Source organism: Balaenoptera musculus, chromosome 5, assembly GCF_009873245.2.
Source record: "Balaenoptera musculus isolate JJ_BM4_2016_0621 chromosome 5, mBalMus1.pri.v3, whole genome shotgun sequence".
Lineage (NCBI taxonomy): Eukaryota > Metazoa > Chordata > Mammalia > Artiodactyla > Balaenopteridae > Balaenoptera > Balaenoptera musculus.
In genome coordinates, this window is record NC_045789.1 from 89,000,980 (window position 1) to 89,020,735 (window position 19,756).

The 19,756-nt window shown below is 44.5% G+C and overlaps 1 protein-coding gene across 3 annotated transcripts in view; it reads left to right on the forward strand.

The window, feature by feature from the left end:
• Positions 1–19,255, forward strand: part of CCDC149 (coiled-coil domain containing 149) — a 96,467-nt gene extending 77,212 nt beyond the window's left edge. For all 3 annotated transcript variants that reach the window (XM_036853476.1, XM_036853475.1, XM_036853477.1), the window contains 4 exons: positions 4,482–4,558; positions 5,935–5,967; positions 10,645–10,761; positions 18,619–19,255. In XM_036853476.1, coding sequence (XP_036709371.1) covers positions 4,482–4,558; positions 5,935–5,967; positions 10,645–10,761; positions 18,619–19,046 — 655 coding nt within the window. In that variant the 3' untranslated portion in view covers positions 19,047–19,255. The remainder of the gene's footprint in view (positions 1–4,481; positions 4,559–5,934; positions 5,968–10,644; positions 10,762–18,618) is intronic.
• Positions 19,256–19,756: the final 501 nt, after the last annotated feature.

Consider the following 19,756-nt stretch of genomic DNA (forward strand, 5'->3'; position numbering starts at 1 on the left):
GATCAGAGCAGAGATTCAAAAGAAGGTCCCCTGGGGTGGAGGTAGGGGGGCACGGTTCTCTCCAGTCTGTGTGAGGCCATGGCCACCTCTTCCTCTTTGGGATCGGGGTCCCCCCAGGACCCTCACTCAGAGATTCTTGCTTGCTGTGTTGTCCAGAGAGCAAGGACAGAGGCACAGTGGTGGCCAGCTCCTGGGTTCGTTCTGTCTTTGCAGATTTCCTGTGGTTGCTATCATCGGAAACTACTACTGAAAATCTCTCCAGAAGCCTGGCATCTGGAGGATTTTTCTAGACTACTGGGTAGACATATGCTGAGATCTCCCCTATCCTAAAACAAGCCACCGCTAAATAAAAACTTTATTTTAAAATCTCCCCCGTCCTACAAAAAAAAAAAATCTCTCTCAAGCCTGTTTATGCCTCAGGCTACTGCCCTGGCTGTCTCCTTGGATTCCCTGCTAAACTACTTGAAGAGTCATCTATATTCACTGCTTCAACCTTCTCATAGGCTGCTTTTCCCACCCCTGTCACTTGGATTCTGGATTTCACCCCTTCCTCTGTCTTGTAACAGCTCTCTCAAGGGTGGGGCATGTCTTCTTAGTGGACTTTTTCTTTTTCTTTTTTTTTTTTTATATTTTATTTTTTTATTTTTAATTTTTTTTTGGCTGTGTTGGGTCTTCGTTTCTGTGCGAGGGCTTTCTCTAGTTGCGGCAAGCGGGGGCCACTCTTCATCGTGGTGCGCGGGCCTCTCACTATCGCGGCCTCTCTTGTTGCGGAGCGCAAGCTCAGTAGTTGTGGCTCATGGGCCTAGTTGCTCCGTGGCATGTGGGATCTCCCCAGACCAGGGCTCGAACCCGCATCCCCTGCATTAGCAGGCACATTCTCAACCACTGCGCCACCACGGAAGCCCCTTTAGTGGCCTTTTTCATCCTGTGTGACCACCTTCTAGAATAAGACGATACTGACCACGCTGCCCCACCGGGAGCCTTCTCTCCCCTTCCCCACGTGGCCCTGGCGTGCCTCTTCCCTCTCCACCTGCGCTTCTCTGGTCCTTTCTCACCTTCCGCAGGTGGTGCTCTGGCCCTCTGTTCTTCTGACTCCTCACGCTGTGCTGGGGAGCAGACCCACCCCCAGCGTGTACTCTCATCTTTGCTCTCCCAGCTCCTCCTGTCTCCCGGGTGTGCAGCTGTCTACCCCGATATCCTGTAGGCAGCTCCAACTGCTCGTCTTCCTCCGTATTATTACTCCATTCCTTTGGCTTCCCTGCATCCCCTCTGGCTCCTTTGAGCCATCGTCATCACTGCCCAGTGCAACACTCTCCTAACTGGTCTTTCTGTTTCTACTCATCCTCCTTCCAGTTCATTCTCAACCCCACGTCCAAAACAGTTTTCCTAAACTTCCTTATGCTGCTTCTCTGCTTACAACCCTTCATTGTCTCCTTGTGGCCAATGAATAAAAGTCTCACCATTCTCAATCTGGCAGCAAGATCATTCATGATCTCGGTCCCTACAAGCCGCTCTGGATTCATCTTTCGTTTAATCTTCACGTCTTCTCCACAGTTCTACTGAAGGACTTGTGTATTTGCAGGCTCGGGTTTTGATTCTGGACCCTCCACTTACCAGCTCTGTCACCCAGGGCAAGTTAGTTGGCCTCTAATAAACGTAATAAGAGCTACCTCATCTATTGTCACAAGGGGCTAAGGGAGATAATATTTGTGCAAGGCTTAGAGTAATACCTGGTACAGAACAAGTGATTAATAAATATCAACTGTTATTAAAGCCTTCCACTGGCACTGTACTTGTGTGTGTCTGTTTGTGTGCATCTGTCTGTCTCCCACCAGAATTTTAGTCCCTAAACGTAGGGACAGGGTCTGCTTCTCTTCAGTGTCCCCTACAGCCTCAATAATTGTTGGATTGGTTGAACTTCTTTGAACAGACCCTGTTTGTACTTCTGCTGTCTCCATCTATGAACACTGCCAGCTACTGAGACTCAGAAAACCCCCTTCTCTCTGTGGGCTGCGTCACACCACGTTCAGTGGACCAGCTGCCATATCTGTTCAGTGTGAGGCCAGTTAGAAGACTCTCTGTCATTTGAAATATCTTGGGTTATATTTTGCAAGTCCAACTATGGCTGCATCCATATATCAGTTATGAACGGTTTTAAAGAGAACTTGCTTTAGGTGTGAGAATGCTGGTTTTCTAGTGCCATTAGGGGGTTATTGGTTAAGAGCATGCACTTGGGAGGCAAACTGAGGTATAGGTTAAAAATCCAGACTCATCACCAGCTGAGTCCTACATGTGGTTTTGGTTAAGTTAACTAACTTCCCTGCCTCTGTTTTCTAGTGGGAGGAGTCGAGTGTGGTGGGTGAGAACACTGAGGGTTGGGAAAAGACACAGCTTTGAGATGAACTGTGTGTCCTTGGACAAGTTGCTTAACCTCTCTGTTTGTTAGAGTTCACATGTGTAAAAGGAGGATAAAAATACAGTCTACGCTGCAGAGTTTTTGTCAGGTCAGATAAAAAAATGCATATTTAGTAGGTGTTTGGCATAGTCTCTGACTCAGACCTGGGACTCAGGAAAGATTAGTTGCTATTTGTGTTAACTGTAGTGTAGTTGTTATTGTTATTGATGTCATTATTGTTACTATTACTACTACCACAACTTCTGCTGGGTTCATTTTATCACCTCTAGCCCTGCATCAGATGCTTATGTCAGGCTAAAGAAGAAAGCAGTCAGCCCTGACAAACTTAGGCAGAGTCCCTGAGAGTAGGCTGTTAGGGACCCCAACAAATTCACCTCAGCGCATTTCTGGGAGACATGGCTTCGTTATCCAGGACCATCAGAAAAAATGCAGCCAAATGTCTCTGCACCACGCCTTTGAACGTTGCCCTGACGGCATCCTTCATTGTCCACAGAAGAGTTAAGCCTTATCTTTTGTTTCCAAGAAGCAGCCACGTACAGATGATCTGATCTCGCTAAGAAGCAGGCATCAACTTGAACACTGCTGTGATTGCATCTCAGACCCATCAGCTGGTGAAAAGGGAGCTCGGATCAGAGGGTCTGAGCAAAATATTGAAAGTGAGATTACGAAAAGAGGTGTTTGTTGAGGGGTCAGAGACATGAAAGCAGAATAGACCCAACACATAGAGTGAAAATTGAAAGTAATTGATAACGACTATGCAGAATTTAAGACTTAAGGAAAAGAAGAAAAGAAAACTCTAAGTACCTAGATGAACAAAACCACATAGAGTCACGTCAAAGAGTTTTCTGTGAACTCAAAGGGAATATTAATTAAGTAAGACGCCGCAAGTGAATTCAGGTAAAATAAAGATGAATTCAAAGCCACATATATATGTGCAGATATATACATATTCATGTCTCGGTATGTATGTGGGTGTGTGCAGCTATGTCTGGAATATAAAGAGAGGTAGAAGAACAATTCTGGCATTCTGGTTTCTCCTGCTGAAAGGATTTGAAACTTGGCTATTAAGGTGATTTCCACATCATTTTAGCACAGCAATGCCAAGAATATCCCCCAAAGATAAAGACTGGTTTTTCAATTTCCGGGCCAATGGAAAATGATTGAAGTTTTAGATGACTATCAAATCATTTCCCAACTATATTTAATTTTGTGTAGAGTGAAGGAGGGAAAATATATGCCCACATTTATGTCTTTCCATGCATATAGACAAAGTTTGGCTTCCAAGTAAGCAGAGTAATCTGTTCAAATACACATTCTAGATCTTATACATCACAGTGAGTCAGAATGGGCACCTTGGAAGGCAATGTAATTATTCTAGTGATTCTGTAATTTCTGAAAAGTTTTTGAGATGCCTATTTTTTAATTCTCTCCGGATATCATTACAAGCCATGAAAAAAAGGAAAGCATTTATTTAATCAAATATATTTATTGAGCACCTACCATCTACCAGACATTATGCTAGATACCAAGGATATAGACATCTGTAAGCTATAGTTTAGGTCTAAGAAGGCAGATCTTATTATTTTATTACCTCTAAGTAACATTACCAAGCATGTTCTTCCATATTATTTGTTAGACTTGGTTGTTTCTGAAACTCAGATCCCCCCTCAAAGAATCAGGGTGTGATACTTGTAAGAGTATTCAAAATTAAGTGTCATCTTTAGCATTGAGCAAATAGAAATGATGTAAGGTGTCTGGGCAATGGTAGAATCATTGTTTGGCTGTGCAGCTACCTTTGTGGGAGAAGATTCACTTGAATGACAACATTTCGGTAATTTTAAAATCATTTTTAATTATTCACTTTATATTTTCATATGTACTTTCAATAGAGTATGTGTGTGTGGAGCAAACACACACACACAGTTTTTAGCATATATCTTAAGTCTCAAAACATGTTCTCTCTATTAGGGCACTAGGGGGCTTCCCAAGTATCCTGCTCACAGCCCTGAGAGCTGATGAGATCGATGTTCATTGGTGTTTTTTGTCATTCTCTCCCCTTTTCCAGAATCCTAGGGAATCGGGTGGCTGAACTGGAGAAAAAATTAAGAACTCTGGAAGTTTCTGGTTTGTGGAGTCTTCCAGGTAAGTAGAACTTCATGAAAATTTTCTTTTTTTGAAAAAAAAATTTCTTTTTTTGAAAATTTGCAGAGCAGACTTTACCTTTTTAATGTTCTTTTATTTGATGATCGTTGCTGAGAAATCTACAAGTGTTTTAAACTTAGAAGCCATCATTTTGGAGGAAATCAGAAAAAAATAATAAATATGCAAGGTGAACTATGAAGTTTTGCTAATCTAAATTCTGAAATTGTCATTGTATATGTCTGTATATATTTTATTTTTAACTTTTATGAGTATGGTAAATTGCTTCATTTTTTTCCCTGTAGGTGTGTTATAGAGATGTATTCAATTTAATCATCACCCCTAAAAATGAATATAGGAACTGACAAAAATTTATTCTAGTTAATCATCAGTTCTAAAAATGAATGTACAAACTTACAAAGACTTGTTCAATTTAATCATCAGTCCTAAAAATGAATATAAGAACCAACAATTGTCTATCCCAAATGCACTTTATAACCTCCTTCTCTCTCCGCGCCACCCCCCATCCCATTTGTTACAGAGATCGAAAATCAAAACCTCCTCTGGAGATTATTTTTTGCAGTGGTACAGGGTGTGAAGAAACTGATGTTTCACTTTAATTAGCTATATTTACTCATTTGTCCTGGTAAAATACCCCCTTCATGAGACCCCCGTCAGCTATTCTTCTTTCTCTTTACACTCTCCAGAAACTTATATTTATCATTTCCACCACCTCCTCTTTCCCTGGAAACAACTTTGTACGAATATTTTTAGTTACTTAACCTTTCTGCACAAACCCTTCTCTACCCTTGAATCATATTGGTTGCTTCCTTGTAATGGATGAGAAATGAACATTGCCACGGGGACATGGACAAAACCACATGTTTTCTTAACATAAATCTGAATAGCCACCTTAGGTTGCCTGGAAGTGTGTTTCATAAATTGGAATTTTTAGTAGAGATTCCTTGAACTTGATGTCAAAAGACCTAACAGACCTAATTAGTGGCAAGTGCCATCCTGGGGATTTGAATGATCCATTTTGCACAAGAACATTTTGATGCAGTTAAAACCTTATCTCCTTTGAAGGCCTTTCTTTTATTGCATTGAATTTCAACACAGTCAGGCAAATTTATCGTTTATTTGTGCAGTCAGATTGCTATTTCTGTGCATGTACTGGAGTTTGGATTTTTCTTTTTCTCTCCAGATGACTTAGTGAGATTTCACAATGTTTTATTTCTACAACTTATGTAAAAAGATGGAAGTGGAATAAATGAAAGAATGCTGAGAATTTCCTATCTCTGCTGTTGTTTGGTCTAGGTTAGAATGGCTATTATGCAATAACAATTGTTTCTTTCCTTTTTTTTTTTTGCTGCCTGAAGGCCTGAGCTACAATGTTTCCGTAGGATTTGGGAGTATGTTCTGTTTGAAATATCTTTGTTTGTGGCTAATAGCAATGCATTAATATCATCCCTGCATGTAAATAAATAGAAATGCACTCTCTATGTATCCTTGCACTTTTCTGATTAGAACAGCCAATTGAAATAGAGAATTCAATTAGCACAAAGCAAATATTAAACGGTAAAATTAGTTTGAACGGCAGTAACTGAATGGATTTTACGCCCCAGCCATGTTTGTTCTAATCTCTGGCCTCCACGTAGATGCAAAGTGGGAGGACAGAAATAAAGAGTGGCAATTCCCCCTAATCTGACACAGTTTATGTAATGGCGATAGCATTGCCCTGGTGCAGGGATGAAGGGGGTTGCCATGAGGTGTCACCTTATGATCATTTTCAAACCATGGTGAGATTGGGGGGTGGGGAGTGGCCTCCTTTAGAGCAAATCAGACCAGTCTCTCCTGTCTGCTCATTGTTCTGTGGTCTCCATTTAACCTTCTGAATAGCGGAGCAAGAGGAAGTATGTTCTTTTTTCCTTCTCTTCTTCCTCTTCCTCCTCCTCCTCCTCTTCCACCTCCTTTTCCTCTTCTTATTCCACTTTTCTCTTCTCTTCTTCCTCTTCCTCCTTCCCCAAGTAAGAGCCAAATCATAGGATTTCAGCCAACTGGAGTTGGGATTGAGTCCCAGTGGTTTCAGAGAATTGCTAGCTCTCTCGTATTTACCAGCATCTTGAAAGGATCAGTGTCTCCTCTAATAAATCAACCCATAATATACTGATACCTTTTTGAGCATCAGCTTTGTGAATTCAGTCCTGTACCAGGCATTCTAGACATGCCCCTCGCCCCCTCCAAGAATCGACAGTCCCACTAGGGAAGTAAGATGAATATGCACCAAACAGTGAAAGGAAAGCACAAAATATTACATAATTAAGTATCAATTAAATGATAAAGATGTTAGTGTGTGAGGGAATAATGTGACAAGTCATCGTATGCTGGACTTAGAAGGACAGATGAGAGCAAAAAGTTCAAGGATGGCAAATGCTTGGTGTATATAACCAACACCATTCTCATGCCAGTGGCAGGCATTGCTAATCAATCACATCACTCCTTGCTGATCTCACATGTGGCCCTAAAAACAGTCTTCCATTTTTGCTTTCCAAGAAGCCACCTCTTGGTCAGAGTAGATATGTGAGAGAAAACACTTTTCCCTTTCCTGATCTAGTCTTATCCCCTCATTTTAGGTAAGGAAACAGAAGCTCAGGAAGTTAGGTGATACCTAAGACCACAGAGGCTGAACTCAGGTGTTCAGATCTTCATTTCAGTGCTCCACCTGCACTGGGGAAGTACAATTCAGAGAAGAGGGGCACACACAGGGGGTGGGGGGTGTAGAGTGTAGATTAGATCAGCTGGGGATTGGTTCTCAAAGCAAGTTGAATTGGAGAAGAAAAATTCAGAAGCTGGAACCATCTATCCTGAGACTTTAAAGGACCATTGTGAAGGAGCCCATCACTCATTACTATAAGGCAGAATTACTCTTGGACTTGGAGCATGCTATGATTTTCCTTTGACTCTCTTCTCCCTCCCTCCTCACTCTCTCAGCCAACAATATATAGCTCTAGATGGTGTCTGATAAAGTTGGGGCAAATGTGTGATCTTGCTGGGAAGTAGACAAGTGTAACAGATGTCACAGCCCACATGGAAAAATCATCTGGAAAGTAGAGTGTACTCCAGACTGTTTAACGGGTCCCTGAGAAGTGGGAAAGGCACGGGGCTATTTTGAGGAAGCCAGGGGGTGGGCTGGTTGGCCATGCCCTTCAGGAAGGAATGACCCTCCACCTTCCTCAGCCCCTACCTGTCTGCCTCATTCTCCCAGCCTTTTGCTGGAGTCTGCAGGTGAGAATGATGCCTGGGGGGAAGGGGGGGACTGAGGGGAGATTTCCTGGATATGCTCATGCTCTGAAAAGAAATACTGAAAGCCAGAAAAAAATCTGGCAAGAGCAGAGCCTGGCTCTTTGAGCTTTTTATTTGAATTCTCTGTTCTCCACTCTCAACATCAGCCTGAGGAGGAAAATGTGCATTTTGAAAGTAACTGGCACATTTTGGAGAAGGGGACGAGGGACGTTGTGTTACAGGGAATCAGGAGGGCTTCCAGAAACTCAAACACCAGTTGAATGGAAGGGCCTGTGTGACCTACATTGGTTGTGGCTCAAATCTAGTTCGTGGACCACCCTCACCCCACTCCCCAGTCCCAAGAACCAAAGTGCAACTAGGAGACAGAAGGCCATCAGTTTAGAGCTCAATTTAGTCAACACAGATAGACTCCGGGCTTAGTTAGAAACAACAGAACTGAGAGCCTTCTAAGGAAGGTCTTTGAATTCTTCAAATATTTTGCAAAAACCAAATCTTGGCATTTTACCATCAGATAAGGAAATGATCTCTGCAGGCAGGGATTTAGGGAGGTATTTAACTTCTCCCCAGCCCCTACTTTGACTGGATATGGATGAATGGCAGCTTCTATTTCCCTTGTCTGCATGCCTGTTGCTCAGATTCTTGGAGAAGTTTTATGTGCTGGTACCAGTGTTTTTGAGGAGCCATTGCGGAGTGGATAATCCCTGTGGTTGGAAACAGCCACGGAGACATCCTGCCCTAGAGAATTCCTCACAATAGGAAGGGCTGAGGCTCCCCGCACCATCCACCTGGTGCCTTAGTCACTCGGCTGCAGCCAGCTCCCAACTCTGCCCATAATTCTGATTCCTTGGCCACAGGGCAGAGGGGACTTGGAAGGCTTGTTGGGACACAGAGTGCAGAGTGTGCCTCTTCCTGAGTCCCCTTAAGGTTAGAGAGCTTCCAGCCTACCTGCTAGAGAAAGATGGGTCAGGAATTGCAGTCCCGTCCCTGACTTGAGGCCAGTAACTGTTGCCTTGGTGGAGAGAAACAAAAGAAGCCCACCTGAGGCATCTGCTATGGCTTCATAACAACCATTAGTTCCTCATGGTGTTTCTAGATTTTATCTTTGCAGCACAAGAGGAGACCTGACTGGGTTGACTTCATCCTGAGAGCCTCTTAAAATATCCCAAGGTATAGCTCAAATGGTTCTCCTTGGGAAACCTCTCCAGACTGTGGTCCTGAAGAGTTCGGGACTTTTTCCCACTTGAGATAATAGCTGTGCTGGTGGAGAACCTCAGGGTCAGGTCTTATCAGATTTCTCTTCTGGGATGACCCTCATATAGCGGAAACCAGAGAGCAATGGCTGCTAGTAACATATTCCATCTGCCTGGGCAGCTGCAGGCACCCATGCCCACCAAGACATCAGGATTTCCAAGAACGCATCAGCCATTTATGCTCAGTTACCAGCTGTTTATGAAGCACCTGCCATACACCGAACTCTCTGCTACAGTCTTGGAAATCAAGTTAATAAGACATGCACGGCCTACAGGGAGGGTAGTATTATAAACAAGTTGAGGGCTCCAAGGTACAGGCCAAGGTTCGCCTGGCTATCCAAGGGCGTGGACATCTCGACCCAAATACCATTCTGTGCTCTGCCGAACCTGAAACTGAGTAGAGAACTTTAGAGCCTCTGATCTGAGCCCCAGAGACGTTCAAGTGACTTGGCTTCAGATAAGGTCTCACCCAAAGTCAGAGAGTTGAGGCTGGAGCACGGGCTGGGCCATGGCCCCCCAGGGTTTTCGCTGTTGGCATGGTGGTTCCCGCCGAGAGAATCTTCAGGGCTCATGGGCAGGAGTCTGGGATCCAGTCCTCCCTGCAGGGCTCTCCTCATCACTGGGCAGCGTCACTTTCTGTGTACGTGTGTTGTGTCTGTGCTCATCAAGCTCGTGTTTCAAAGCCGCGCTTCCCTGATCCTCACCCCCATACCTTGCCATGGCCTCAAAAGTAGAGTTGGAATGGTTTTCCTTCCGTCCTTCTCTTTGCCTCAGGCTTTCTCTATCCACTTAGGGAGTCCGTGTGAATCCATAAAAGGGTTTGGCTGGTGCAGGTCTCTATGTCCTAAGTAGAGTTTAGCTGTGATCATTTAGGGAACCTGATGCTACCTGCCTTATGACATACTTATGATTCGATCTAAATGACCAAAGCTAATTAAATCAGAGATATGTGTATGGCAGTTCTGCCTCCACCATAAAGTAATCATTTCAACGTGTGAAATTTATTGAGCGCTGATGAAATGCCTAAGTGCTTGACATGAATCAGTTCATTTTATCGCCACCACCCCATGAGGTGGGTGCTGTTATTCTTCCTCACTTTACAGGCTCAGAGAGGTTCAGTGACTTGCCCAAGGCCACCCAGCTAGCAAGCGATGGGGTCCAGGACACAAGCACTGCAGCATGGCTCCAGAGCCTGCGCTCAAAGCACTCTACTGCTGTCGTTATTACTGTTATTGTCTCACCCAGATCAAAGCCACTCAGTTTTTGGCAGACATAGCAGGCTACCCCTTAACGGTGGCATTTGTGGGCAGCCAGGTCCTGAGCAGACTCTAGGACTCATAGACAGCTGGCCCTGGACCTTTCTGCCGGGTCCTCACACTGCAGAGAGGGCAATGCTGGCCCTTTCCCTCCCACAGCGCTCCCTACGATTGCAGAAGGTGCCTTGTTCACCCAAACAGCCAGTCCCTTGTGTGGGATGAGTGTGACCATGACTCCAGTGGTGACATAATATGTCTATTTTCCTCTTTTCCATGACAGGAGGCAAAGACACCATACTGTTTGGTGACCCCGCTCTTCCCACCACGCAGAGGTCGAGATCCCCACTGCTCAAGTTCGTCGAGCAGCTCGCTGAGAACAAAGCGAGTCCCAAGGATGGTAAGCAGCCCTTGATTTCTTACTCTTTGCCTGGCCTGTGCCTGGCACAGGGGCTTGGTGGACATCAGTCCTTCACCTTCCTGCAGCTTCTGTGGCACTGTTGGGTCATCCCTCATGTTTCTTCTTGTTGCCTGTGTGGGTTTGTCTTGTTTGGAGCTTCCTGCAGAAGAACAAGCATCCCTGCACTCTCAGCATGGTGGCATAGAGGTTAAGAGTGAGGGCTCAGGATTTGAGCAACCTGGGTTCGTACTCCAGCCCCACGTCACACTGGCTGTGAGAACTTGGACTGGTAACTTCAGCCTCAGTTTCCCTACCTGTAAGATGGTGAGATGTGGTACCAACGTCAGGGAAATTTTGGCACATTTGCCTGGCAATGTGGTAAGTGGTCTAGGAATCAGTTGGATGGAGAAAAAAACTTCTTTACCAGGCACACTTTCTGGAGGCAGTGTGTTTTGAAGGGGATCAAGGGCCCACTTAAGGTGCCAGATGAAGCAACAGGGTCGAGAACCAGACCTCTTCCCAGGTGGCAGTCTCATTTCCCTGACTAAACTATCTTTCACATCTTCCTGAGTTTTGCTCATCTTCTCCCTCCACCCCCAGTGTGGTTACCAGCTTCCAAGATGGCCCCAATTGAGCTCCACTTCCTGTCATTTGTGCCCTTGTGTAGTCCTCTCCCACACTGTATCAGCGTTGGTCTGTGTGACTGATGGATTACAGCAGAAGTGATGGTATGTGACTTCTGAGGCCAAGTTATGAAAGACATGTGGAGTCTGCCTTGCTGTCTCTACCTTGGATCATTCACTCTGGAGGAAGCTGGCTGCCATGCCCTGAGGATTCTTGAGCAGCCCTACATGATCTTCATGTGGCCTGGAACTGAGGCTTCCAGCCATCAGCCATGTGAGTGTGCCATCTTGGAAGCAGATTCTCCAGCCCCAGTCAAGCCTTCAGATGACAACAGCCCTGTTTAACATTTTGATGACAACCACATTAGAGACCATTAGCAAGAACCACCCAGATGAACTGCTCCCAGGCTCCTGAGTCTTAAGCTGCTAAGTTTTGAGGTAATTTGTTGTACAGCATTAGATAACTAATATACCCAGCACACGGGAGTCATGCTTCTTTCCTGGATTGCTACATTTCCTCTCCATCTTCTCTTGCTCAGAGTCATGCCTTCAACCACACCTCTATGAAAATATTTTTGAAATTTTTTCCCAGTGGGTCCCGTCTGCAGAATTACAGTCCCATATTTCCCAAAGCACAAATTTTCCCACCTGCATATTCTATGGACTTCTCAAGTATGACATCACAACTCTTCCTGCTTCCTCTCCTTTTTGTCACTTAGCTATCCAGCAGAGTCATCATCAACCACCGTCCACTTTCCTTCTCCATCCGTATCTAGTCTGCTGCTACTATTTCTTCAGAGTTTCTTGTATCTCCATTCCTACCACCTCTGGCTTGGTTTAGGCCCTCTTGACCTTCTTGGCAAGGCTTCCATCCTGGTTTGCCTGCCTCCCAGAATCTCCTTACTCCCTTCCCGTCTTCATCCTGCTGCTGTGTGATGAAGCTTCTGGAGCACTGCTTTCCATCATGGTTGTACTCTGCTCAGAAATCTCAAGTGGCTCCCAACTGTCTATTGTTAGCTGTTGTATAATAAAACACCCCAAAACTTAGAACTTAAAGCAACAACTATGTATTATTTATCCTGAGTCTTTGGATCAGATGGGTGGTTCTGCTAATCTGAGCTGGGTTCAGCAAGGCTCACTCCTGCTTCTGTACAGCTGTGTTTTGAAGCCTATCCAGATCACTCATATTAGTGCATGGAATGGTAAGAAGAGAAGCCTGGACAGGTCTAGGATTTCAACAGAGAGGTTCCCCAAGCACATGCGGGAAGAATTCCTGGAGAGAGCCCCTGACTTGTGTGGTTCCCACACTGGCCAGAAGACAAGGCTGGGACTTTCTAGCCAGCAGCATGTGGCTGTTTGCAAGGCTGGCCTGTAACGTACCATAGCCCACTGTGCAGTCTGGAACATGCCTTGGCTGGTGGTCATCCCACGCCAGCATCCAGTGTCCCCATGGAGATCCAAAGCCCTCTGTCTGCTATGGCCTGCTGAGCCCCCGGGCAGGCCCAAGCCTGCTAACCTGACATGCAGTCTGAGCCTGGCTTGATTTTCAGAAGGGTGGCGTAAGTAATGGCCTGATTCAAAATGATAGCTTTCAGAGTTCCATCGTTAGCTCTCATTGTTCCAACCCTGTCCTTCGCCAGCACGGGTGGCAACAAGGAAGCATTTATGTAACTGCTGTCAGTGTCTGGGATGCCCTCATCACCGCTGCATCTCTGATTAATTCCAACTGAAAGCAGCTCACACTCAGGAGGACAAAGCCCATCAGAGACCAGTTAACAAAAGAAGATGAATGTGCCCTTCGGGCCAATGTTAGGGGGGAGGGAACCCATTTTTAGAAGACCAGCAATCCTTTCTACAAAGAGCTACTGTTTTTTTCTTTTAGAGAAAATATTTTTTCTTTCTGCGCTATTTGTGTCCTAATGCATTTGTGTCAGTTGATTGCCTCATCATTATTGATATGTATATTGTTATTAATAAGTATTAATGATACTAATTCTGTGTGCTAAAGCAGCACGGAATAATTACTATTTGGGGGGTAATAATATTTTCCAATTCTGAGCCAATTCAGAAATCTTTCTTTTATGGAAATGGCAATGCTATGTGTCTGTTCTCAAAGGAGAAATAAAACTCCCACAGCTTAAGAGTCAACATTCCAGAATCACAGAGTTAAAGGAAGATTCTGCTCCCACAGCAAATAACCAGAGGTCCTCCTAATTAGCTCAAGAGTTGTGGTATTTCAGTAACTTTTCTTTCTCTTCTGATCACTACTTGAGTATACTTTTTAGATATCTTTTGGATGAACAAAAGCGAGAAGAGGATTGGCAAATCCTGCTGTTGAACCATAAACCAGTTTCAGAGCCTGGTCCCTATATGTTTACGGTCCTGAGACTCTGAAAATCTAGGCTTTCTCGGAAAAAACAAAACAAAAAAATCCGCAATAGGACCAGACAAGAGAATTACAGCCATGTCCATCCCCTTATTGCGACTGTGCCTTGACCTATAATGATGACAGCAGTGTGGCCCCTGTTCCCCTCACCCCCCAAAAGTTGAGAAGTTCTCCCTGGTAATCTCAGAGGTTTGCCATTTTAAAAAAGATTCATACATTTGGATGTGAGCGGAATGTCATCTAAAAAAATGGCACAAGGCAAAGGACCGGCGAACCAAAAGGCCCCAGTGTAATTTAGACCACCCTCCCTTAAATGTAAATTAAGGTAGAGAAGATTAACCTGACCTACAGTAAAAACAGCGCAAATGGTTTAGGCGTTAGGTTGTTATGGATAAGGTTAATTAATTTTTCAGGGGCACCAGAATATACTATTAAGTGTCCTGGAAGAAGTAATTTCATAAGAGTAATTTCCAGAAGGAGTTTATTCATCTCACGTTGGTGAAAAATTTAGCCGCAGAAAGGACCATAATTTATTCCTTTTGAATAAAGCTTCTTGCACTATGCTGGAAACTGGCTCATTTTGACTCCGTGTTTCCCCGTGTCTCCTGTATAACCACTATAACATTTTTTCATTTGTTAGTATGAAAATTATGTGATTGCTTCCCTGAGCTACCACAGATGTAGCTAAATGATTGTGTGAGTTAGAAATCTTTTTTTCTCAAAGTGCCATTTTAAGAACTTTTAACAACCTGAACCTGGAACAAATAAATTCAAGGACTGCTTTCATTTATTTATGGATGGTATTGAAATATATGTACTAATATATTCATTTATTCATGCATTCATGTATATGTCTATAGATTCAAACATTTAATAAGCTATTTACAGAGCCCCTGCTATAAAACACTGGCAAAGGTAAAAAATTAATCAGGTAAGATTTTATACTTCAGGTGCGTTTTATAAGCTAATTATACATAAGTAACAATTTAAGGGTTAAAAAAGTAAAAAGTATGAAGTTCCCTTGGAGATTCAGACACAACCTTGTGGGGATTAGGACAGTGGAAGGATTTAATCAAACAGCCTTCACGGAGGAGGTGGGGGTGGGGCTCACTCTTGAAGTCGGTCATCTTGACGCATCAAGGAATGGTGGTCACGGAGGCATCAACCATGTAAGCAAAGACGCAGAGGGCAGGGCTGGGTGCCATGAAGGGTTCGGTGTGGCTGGAGTATAAGGACACGAGGAGAAGAGTTGGCATGGCAGGTAAATGGATGTTGGGTCACTGAAGGTCTTGAATGTCAGGAGAAGCTTGGGCTTTGTTCTCAGGGTGGTGGCAGCCTTTGGAGGTCTGAGAGCTGGGGAAAGGCATAGTCATATTTGTGCTTCCGCTCTAGTGTTTCTCACACTGTAATGTGCAGCCACATCGCCTGCGATCTTACTAAAATGCAGATTCTGAACCAGTAGGTCTGGGGTAGGACACTGCATGTCCAACAAACTGCCAGGTGATGCCACTGCTGCTGGTCCACGGACCCCACTTTTAGTAGCAAAGCCTTAGGGAAGGTTCCTCTCCTGATAGGTTGGATTAGAGCAGGAGGAGCACGGGAACCTATTAGGAACTAACGTACGTTATCCTGGCTGAACAGATCTGAGTAGTTACTTTTTTAAAAATCAAGGCTTGCTTTACTCATTTATATATTCATGAATTTCATTTAAGCACAAGTAATGGTCTCATTTTCAGGTACAATACTTACTGAAGTCAATGAGCTCTTAGGAGAGTAATACATAGTGGTCCATGACTAAATACAGGCTTTAGAGTATATACAAGGTTTGATCGAATGTCTGTCCCCAGGAAATTTCTATGGTCATTAAAAGGACTTAAGAGAAGGAAAATGGCTTCTTTTGAATGTGAGAAGCAAATCTGTATCAGAACTAGAGGCCTGGGGTGTGGGGACAGCAGTCAAGGTCTGCCTTGACTTCTGGGAACCACAGAGTCTAGTGTTGAACACACATGTCTGGGTGCCAAGAGTTCACTCCCCAAGTGCTTCCCAGGCATGCAGAGCCTCTTTTGCTTGTTAGGTCCGGAAGGGACATCAGAGAGTCCTGCCCCTCATTTTGTATCTGAAAAAAAGAAGGCCCTGCTACCAGAAAACTACTAGAGCTAATCAGTGAATTTGGTAGAGTACCAGGATACAAAATTAATGCACAGAAATCTCTTGCATTCCTATACACTAATGATGAAAAATCTGAAAGAGAAATTAAGGCAACACTCCCATTTGCCACTGCAACAAAAAGAATAAAATACCTAGGAATAAACCTACCTACAGAGACAAAAGGCCTGTATGCAGAAACTTATAAGACACTGATGAAAGAAATTAAAGATGACACAAACAGATGGAGAGATATACTGTGTTCTTGGATTGGAAGAATCAACATTGTGAAAATGACTATACTACCCAAAGCAATCTACAGATTCAGTGCAATCTCTATCAAACTACCAATGGCATTTTTCACAGAACTAGAACAAAAAGTTTCAAAATTTGTATGGAAACACAAAAGACCCCAAATAGCCAAAGCAATCTTGAGAAAGAAAAATGGAGTGGGAGGAATCAGGCTCCCAGACTTTGGACTATACTACAAACCTACAGTAATCAAGACAGTATGGTACTGGCACAAAAACAGAAATACAGATCAATGGAACAGGATAGAAAGCCCAGAGATAAACCCACACACATACGGTTACCTTATCTTTGACAAAGGAGGCAAGAGAATACAATGGAGAAATGGCAGCCTCTTCAATAAGTGATGCTGGGAAAACTGGACAGCTACATATAAAAGAATGAAATTAGAACACTCCCTAACACCATACACAAAAATAAACTCAAAATGGATTAAAGACTTAAATGTAAGGCCAGACACTATAAACCTCTTAGAGGAAAACATAGGCAGAACACTCTATGACATAAATCACAGCAAGATCCTTTTTGACCCACCTCCTAGAGAAAGGAAATAAAAACAAAAATAAACAAATGGGACCTAATGAAACTTAAAAGCTTTTGCACAACAAAGGAAACCATAAACAAGACAAAAAGACAACCCTCAGAATGGGAGAAAATATTTGCAAATGAAGCAACTGTCAAAGGATTAATCTCCAATTCACAAGCAGCTCATGCAGCTCAATATCAAAAAAACAAACAACCCAATCCAAAAATGGTCAGAAGACCTAAATAGACATTTCTCCAAAGAAGACATACAGATTGCCAAAAAACACATGAAAAGATGCTCAACATCACTAATCATTAGAGAATGCAAATCAAAACTACAATGAGGTATCACCTCACACCGGTCAGAATGGCCATCATCAAAAAATCTACAAACAATAAATGCTGGAGAGGGTGTGGAGAAAAGGGAACCCTCTTGCACTGTTGGTGGGAATGTAAATTGATACAGCCACTCTGGAGAACAGTATGGAGGTTCCTTAAAAAGCTAAAAATAGAACTACCATACGACCCAGCAATCCCACTACTGAGCATATACCCTGAGAAAACCATAATTCAAAAAGAGTCCTGTACCACAATGTTCATTGCAGCTCTATTTACAATAGCCAGGACATGGAAGCAACCTAAATGTCCATCGACAGATGAATGGATAAAGAAGACGTGGCACATACATACAATGGAATATTACTCAGCCATAAAAAGAAACAAAATTGAGTTATTTGTAGTGAGGTGGATGGACCTAGAGTCTGTCATACAGAGTGAAGTAAGTCAGAAAGAGAAAAACAAATACCGTATGCTAACACATATATATGGAATCTAAAAATAAAAGGGTTCTGATGAACCTAAGGGCAGGACAGGAATAAAGACACAGACGTAGAGAATGGACTTGAGGACACGGGGAGGGGGAAGGGTAAGCTGGGACGAAGTGAGAGAGTGGCATGGACATATCTACACTACCAAACGTAAAATAGATAGCTAGTGGGAAGCAGCTGCATAGCACAGGGAGATCAGCTGGGTGCTTTGCAACCACCTAGAGTGGTGGGATAGGGTGGGTGGGAGGGAGACGCATGAGGGAGGGGATATGGGGATATACATATGCATATAGCTGATTCGCTTTGTTATACAGCAGAAACTAGCACAACAATGTAAAGCAAGTATACTGCAATAAAGATGTTAAAAAAAAAAAAAAAAGAAGGCCAAACAGGTCATCCTGATCACAAAGCAAGCAAATAGGAAAATGGGGGCTGGATGCTAGCTCTCAGGGCCCCATGTTCTCTCCCATCCCCCTCCAGTTGCAGCTAGAGAATTTCTGTTGTACAGGTTTAGAAAGAACAGTTTAGTGAGGCGGGGTAGGGAGCTTGAAGTTGCTTTTGCATATAGCAGTTTATTGAAAGTGAGAAAGCACAAGCGGTCTGCATCAAAGAATGAGGTGCTGATGGAGATGGGGGTGGAGGTGCTCAATCCCTCCCTAACTCTCCTTCTGTTTCCCACACAGAGAGCAGCCAGAACCTCGTTTCATTGCTAAAGAGCCCCAGATCTTCCCTGAGCTACAGAACCTACAAAACCTTTGTCCTCAGGTTAAATATTTCATGGGCACAAGGAACCACCGTCAGAGAGCGAAGCAGGCGATAACCAGGCGCCTGGAAAGGAGGGGTTACAGACGTGGCCCATGTGATCCCTTTCCCTCCATTAATGACACAGGAATCACCAGAGTGGCTGCTTTCCTTTTTGTGGGTCCTGTGTTTCCTTCAGCAGCATCTTCTATGTCGGAGGCCTCGCAGCAGCGGGCCCGAGGTTGGGAGGAGAGGGAAGTAAGGGCTGACTGTCCCTGATGCTGTCCCTGGTCTGTTTCAGGGGCGGCTCAGAAGCAAGAACGAGATGAAAGTCGTGCCGCTGCCGAGGCGTTGACAGTGCGGGAGGACGCTGGGAGGCCCGCCGTTAGCTCCCCAGCAAATCAGAGCCACAGGAGCCAACGCAAGCACTTTCATCCCTCGTTACCCCAGCTACCTTCTGAGGAAGAAGAAGTAAACAGGCTTGGAAGGGAAATCGTGAAACCGACAGAGGAGCAGGCAGCTGCCAAACCAGAAGGGGTCACAAGAGAGAGTCCCGTGGAGAGTCGGAGGGACGAGATGGGGCCATCCCCGCCAGGCCTGGCCGCCAGTGGGTCGTGCCCCAAACCTTGCCCGGACTCTGCTGAGTCCAGCCAGCCTGCAGCAGAAGCTCCCACCCTGGAAGATGGCAAGGAGAGGCCCCAGAGAGTGGAGGTAGGAGGAACACCATGAAAACTTGAAGGGGAACGAGGTCAGGCATGATGACACATTGAAGGCACCCGGGATGGTAAAGAATTAAGCATCAGGACAGCTCACCGAAGTCACTTTCTCCTAAAACACCTCCGAGTCTGCAAGCGAAAAAGGACACACAGCTCCTGTTGCAAACTGTGAATATTCTGATGATGCCAGCACAGTTCGATTTATTAAATGCGCGTCCTCAAGCTTCTCAGTGTCGGCTCTTTCTGCGGGGAGCTGCACGCTGTGCACGTGGCCAGGCACGGAATCGTGTCGGCCATATGGCTGGTTTTCGACATCCATCTTTCTGTCAGCACTTGTTTTATTAGAGATAAGATGTTTTTCTATTAGCGTTTAAAGTTGTTGATCAAAATTATGGGAAGGGCTTGAAACGGATGTGATTTTTAATCAGATCCCCGTCTTTGTAATGATTAGGAGGCTGTAGGGTAAGGTGTAATTAAGCACAATGGGTCCAGAGGGACCCCCCCCCTGCCCCCGGCTCCTCTCCATCACGTCAGGGCCCGGGAGGACCTCCCAGCGTGGGTGTTCTTGGCATCCTGCCCGCAGCGCTGTCTGTAGTGGCATTGACTGGCAGGCGGAAAGGGGCTTAAGTGGGCTCAGAAGGTTAGGCTTCCGGTCTGAAATCCACAGCCCCTGTTGAGACCTGTCTGCTGACTACTAGAGCTGAATTTTCCAGCCTGTAATTC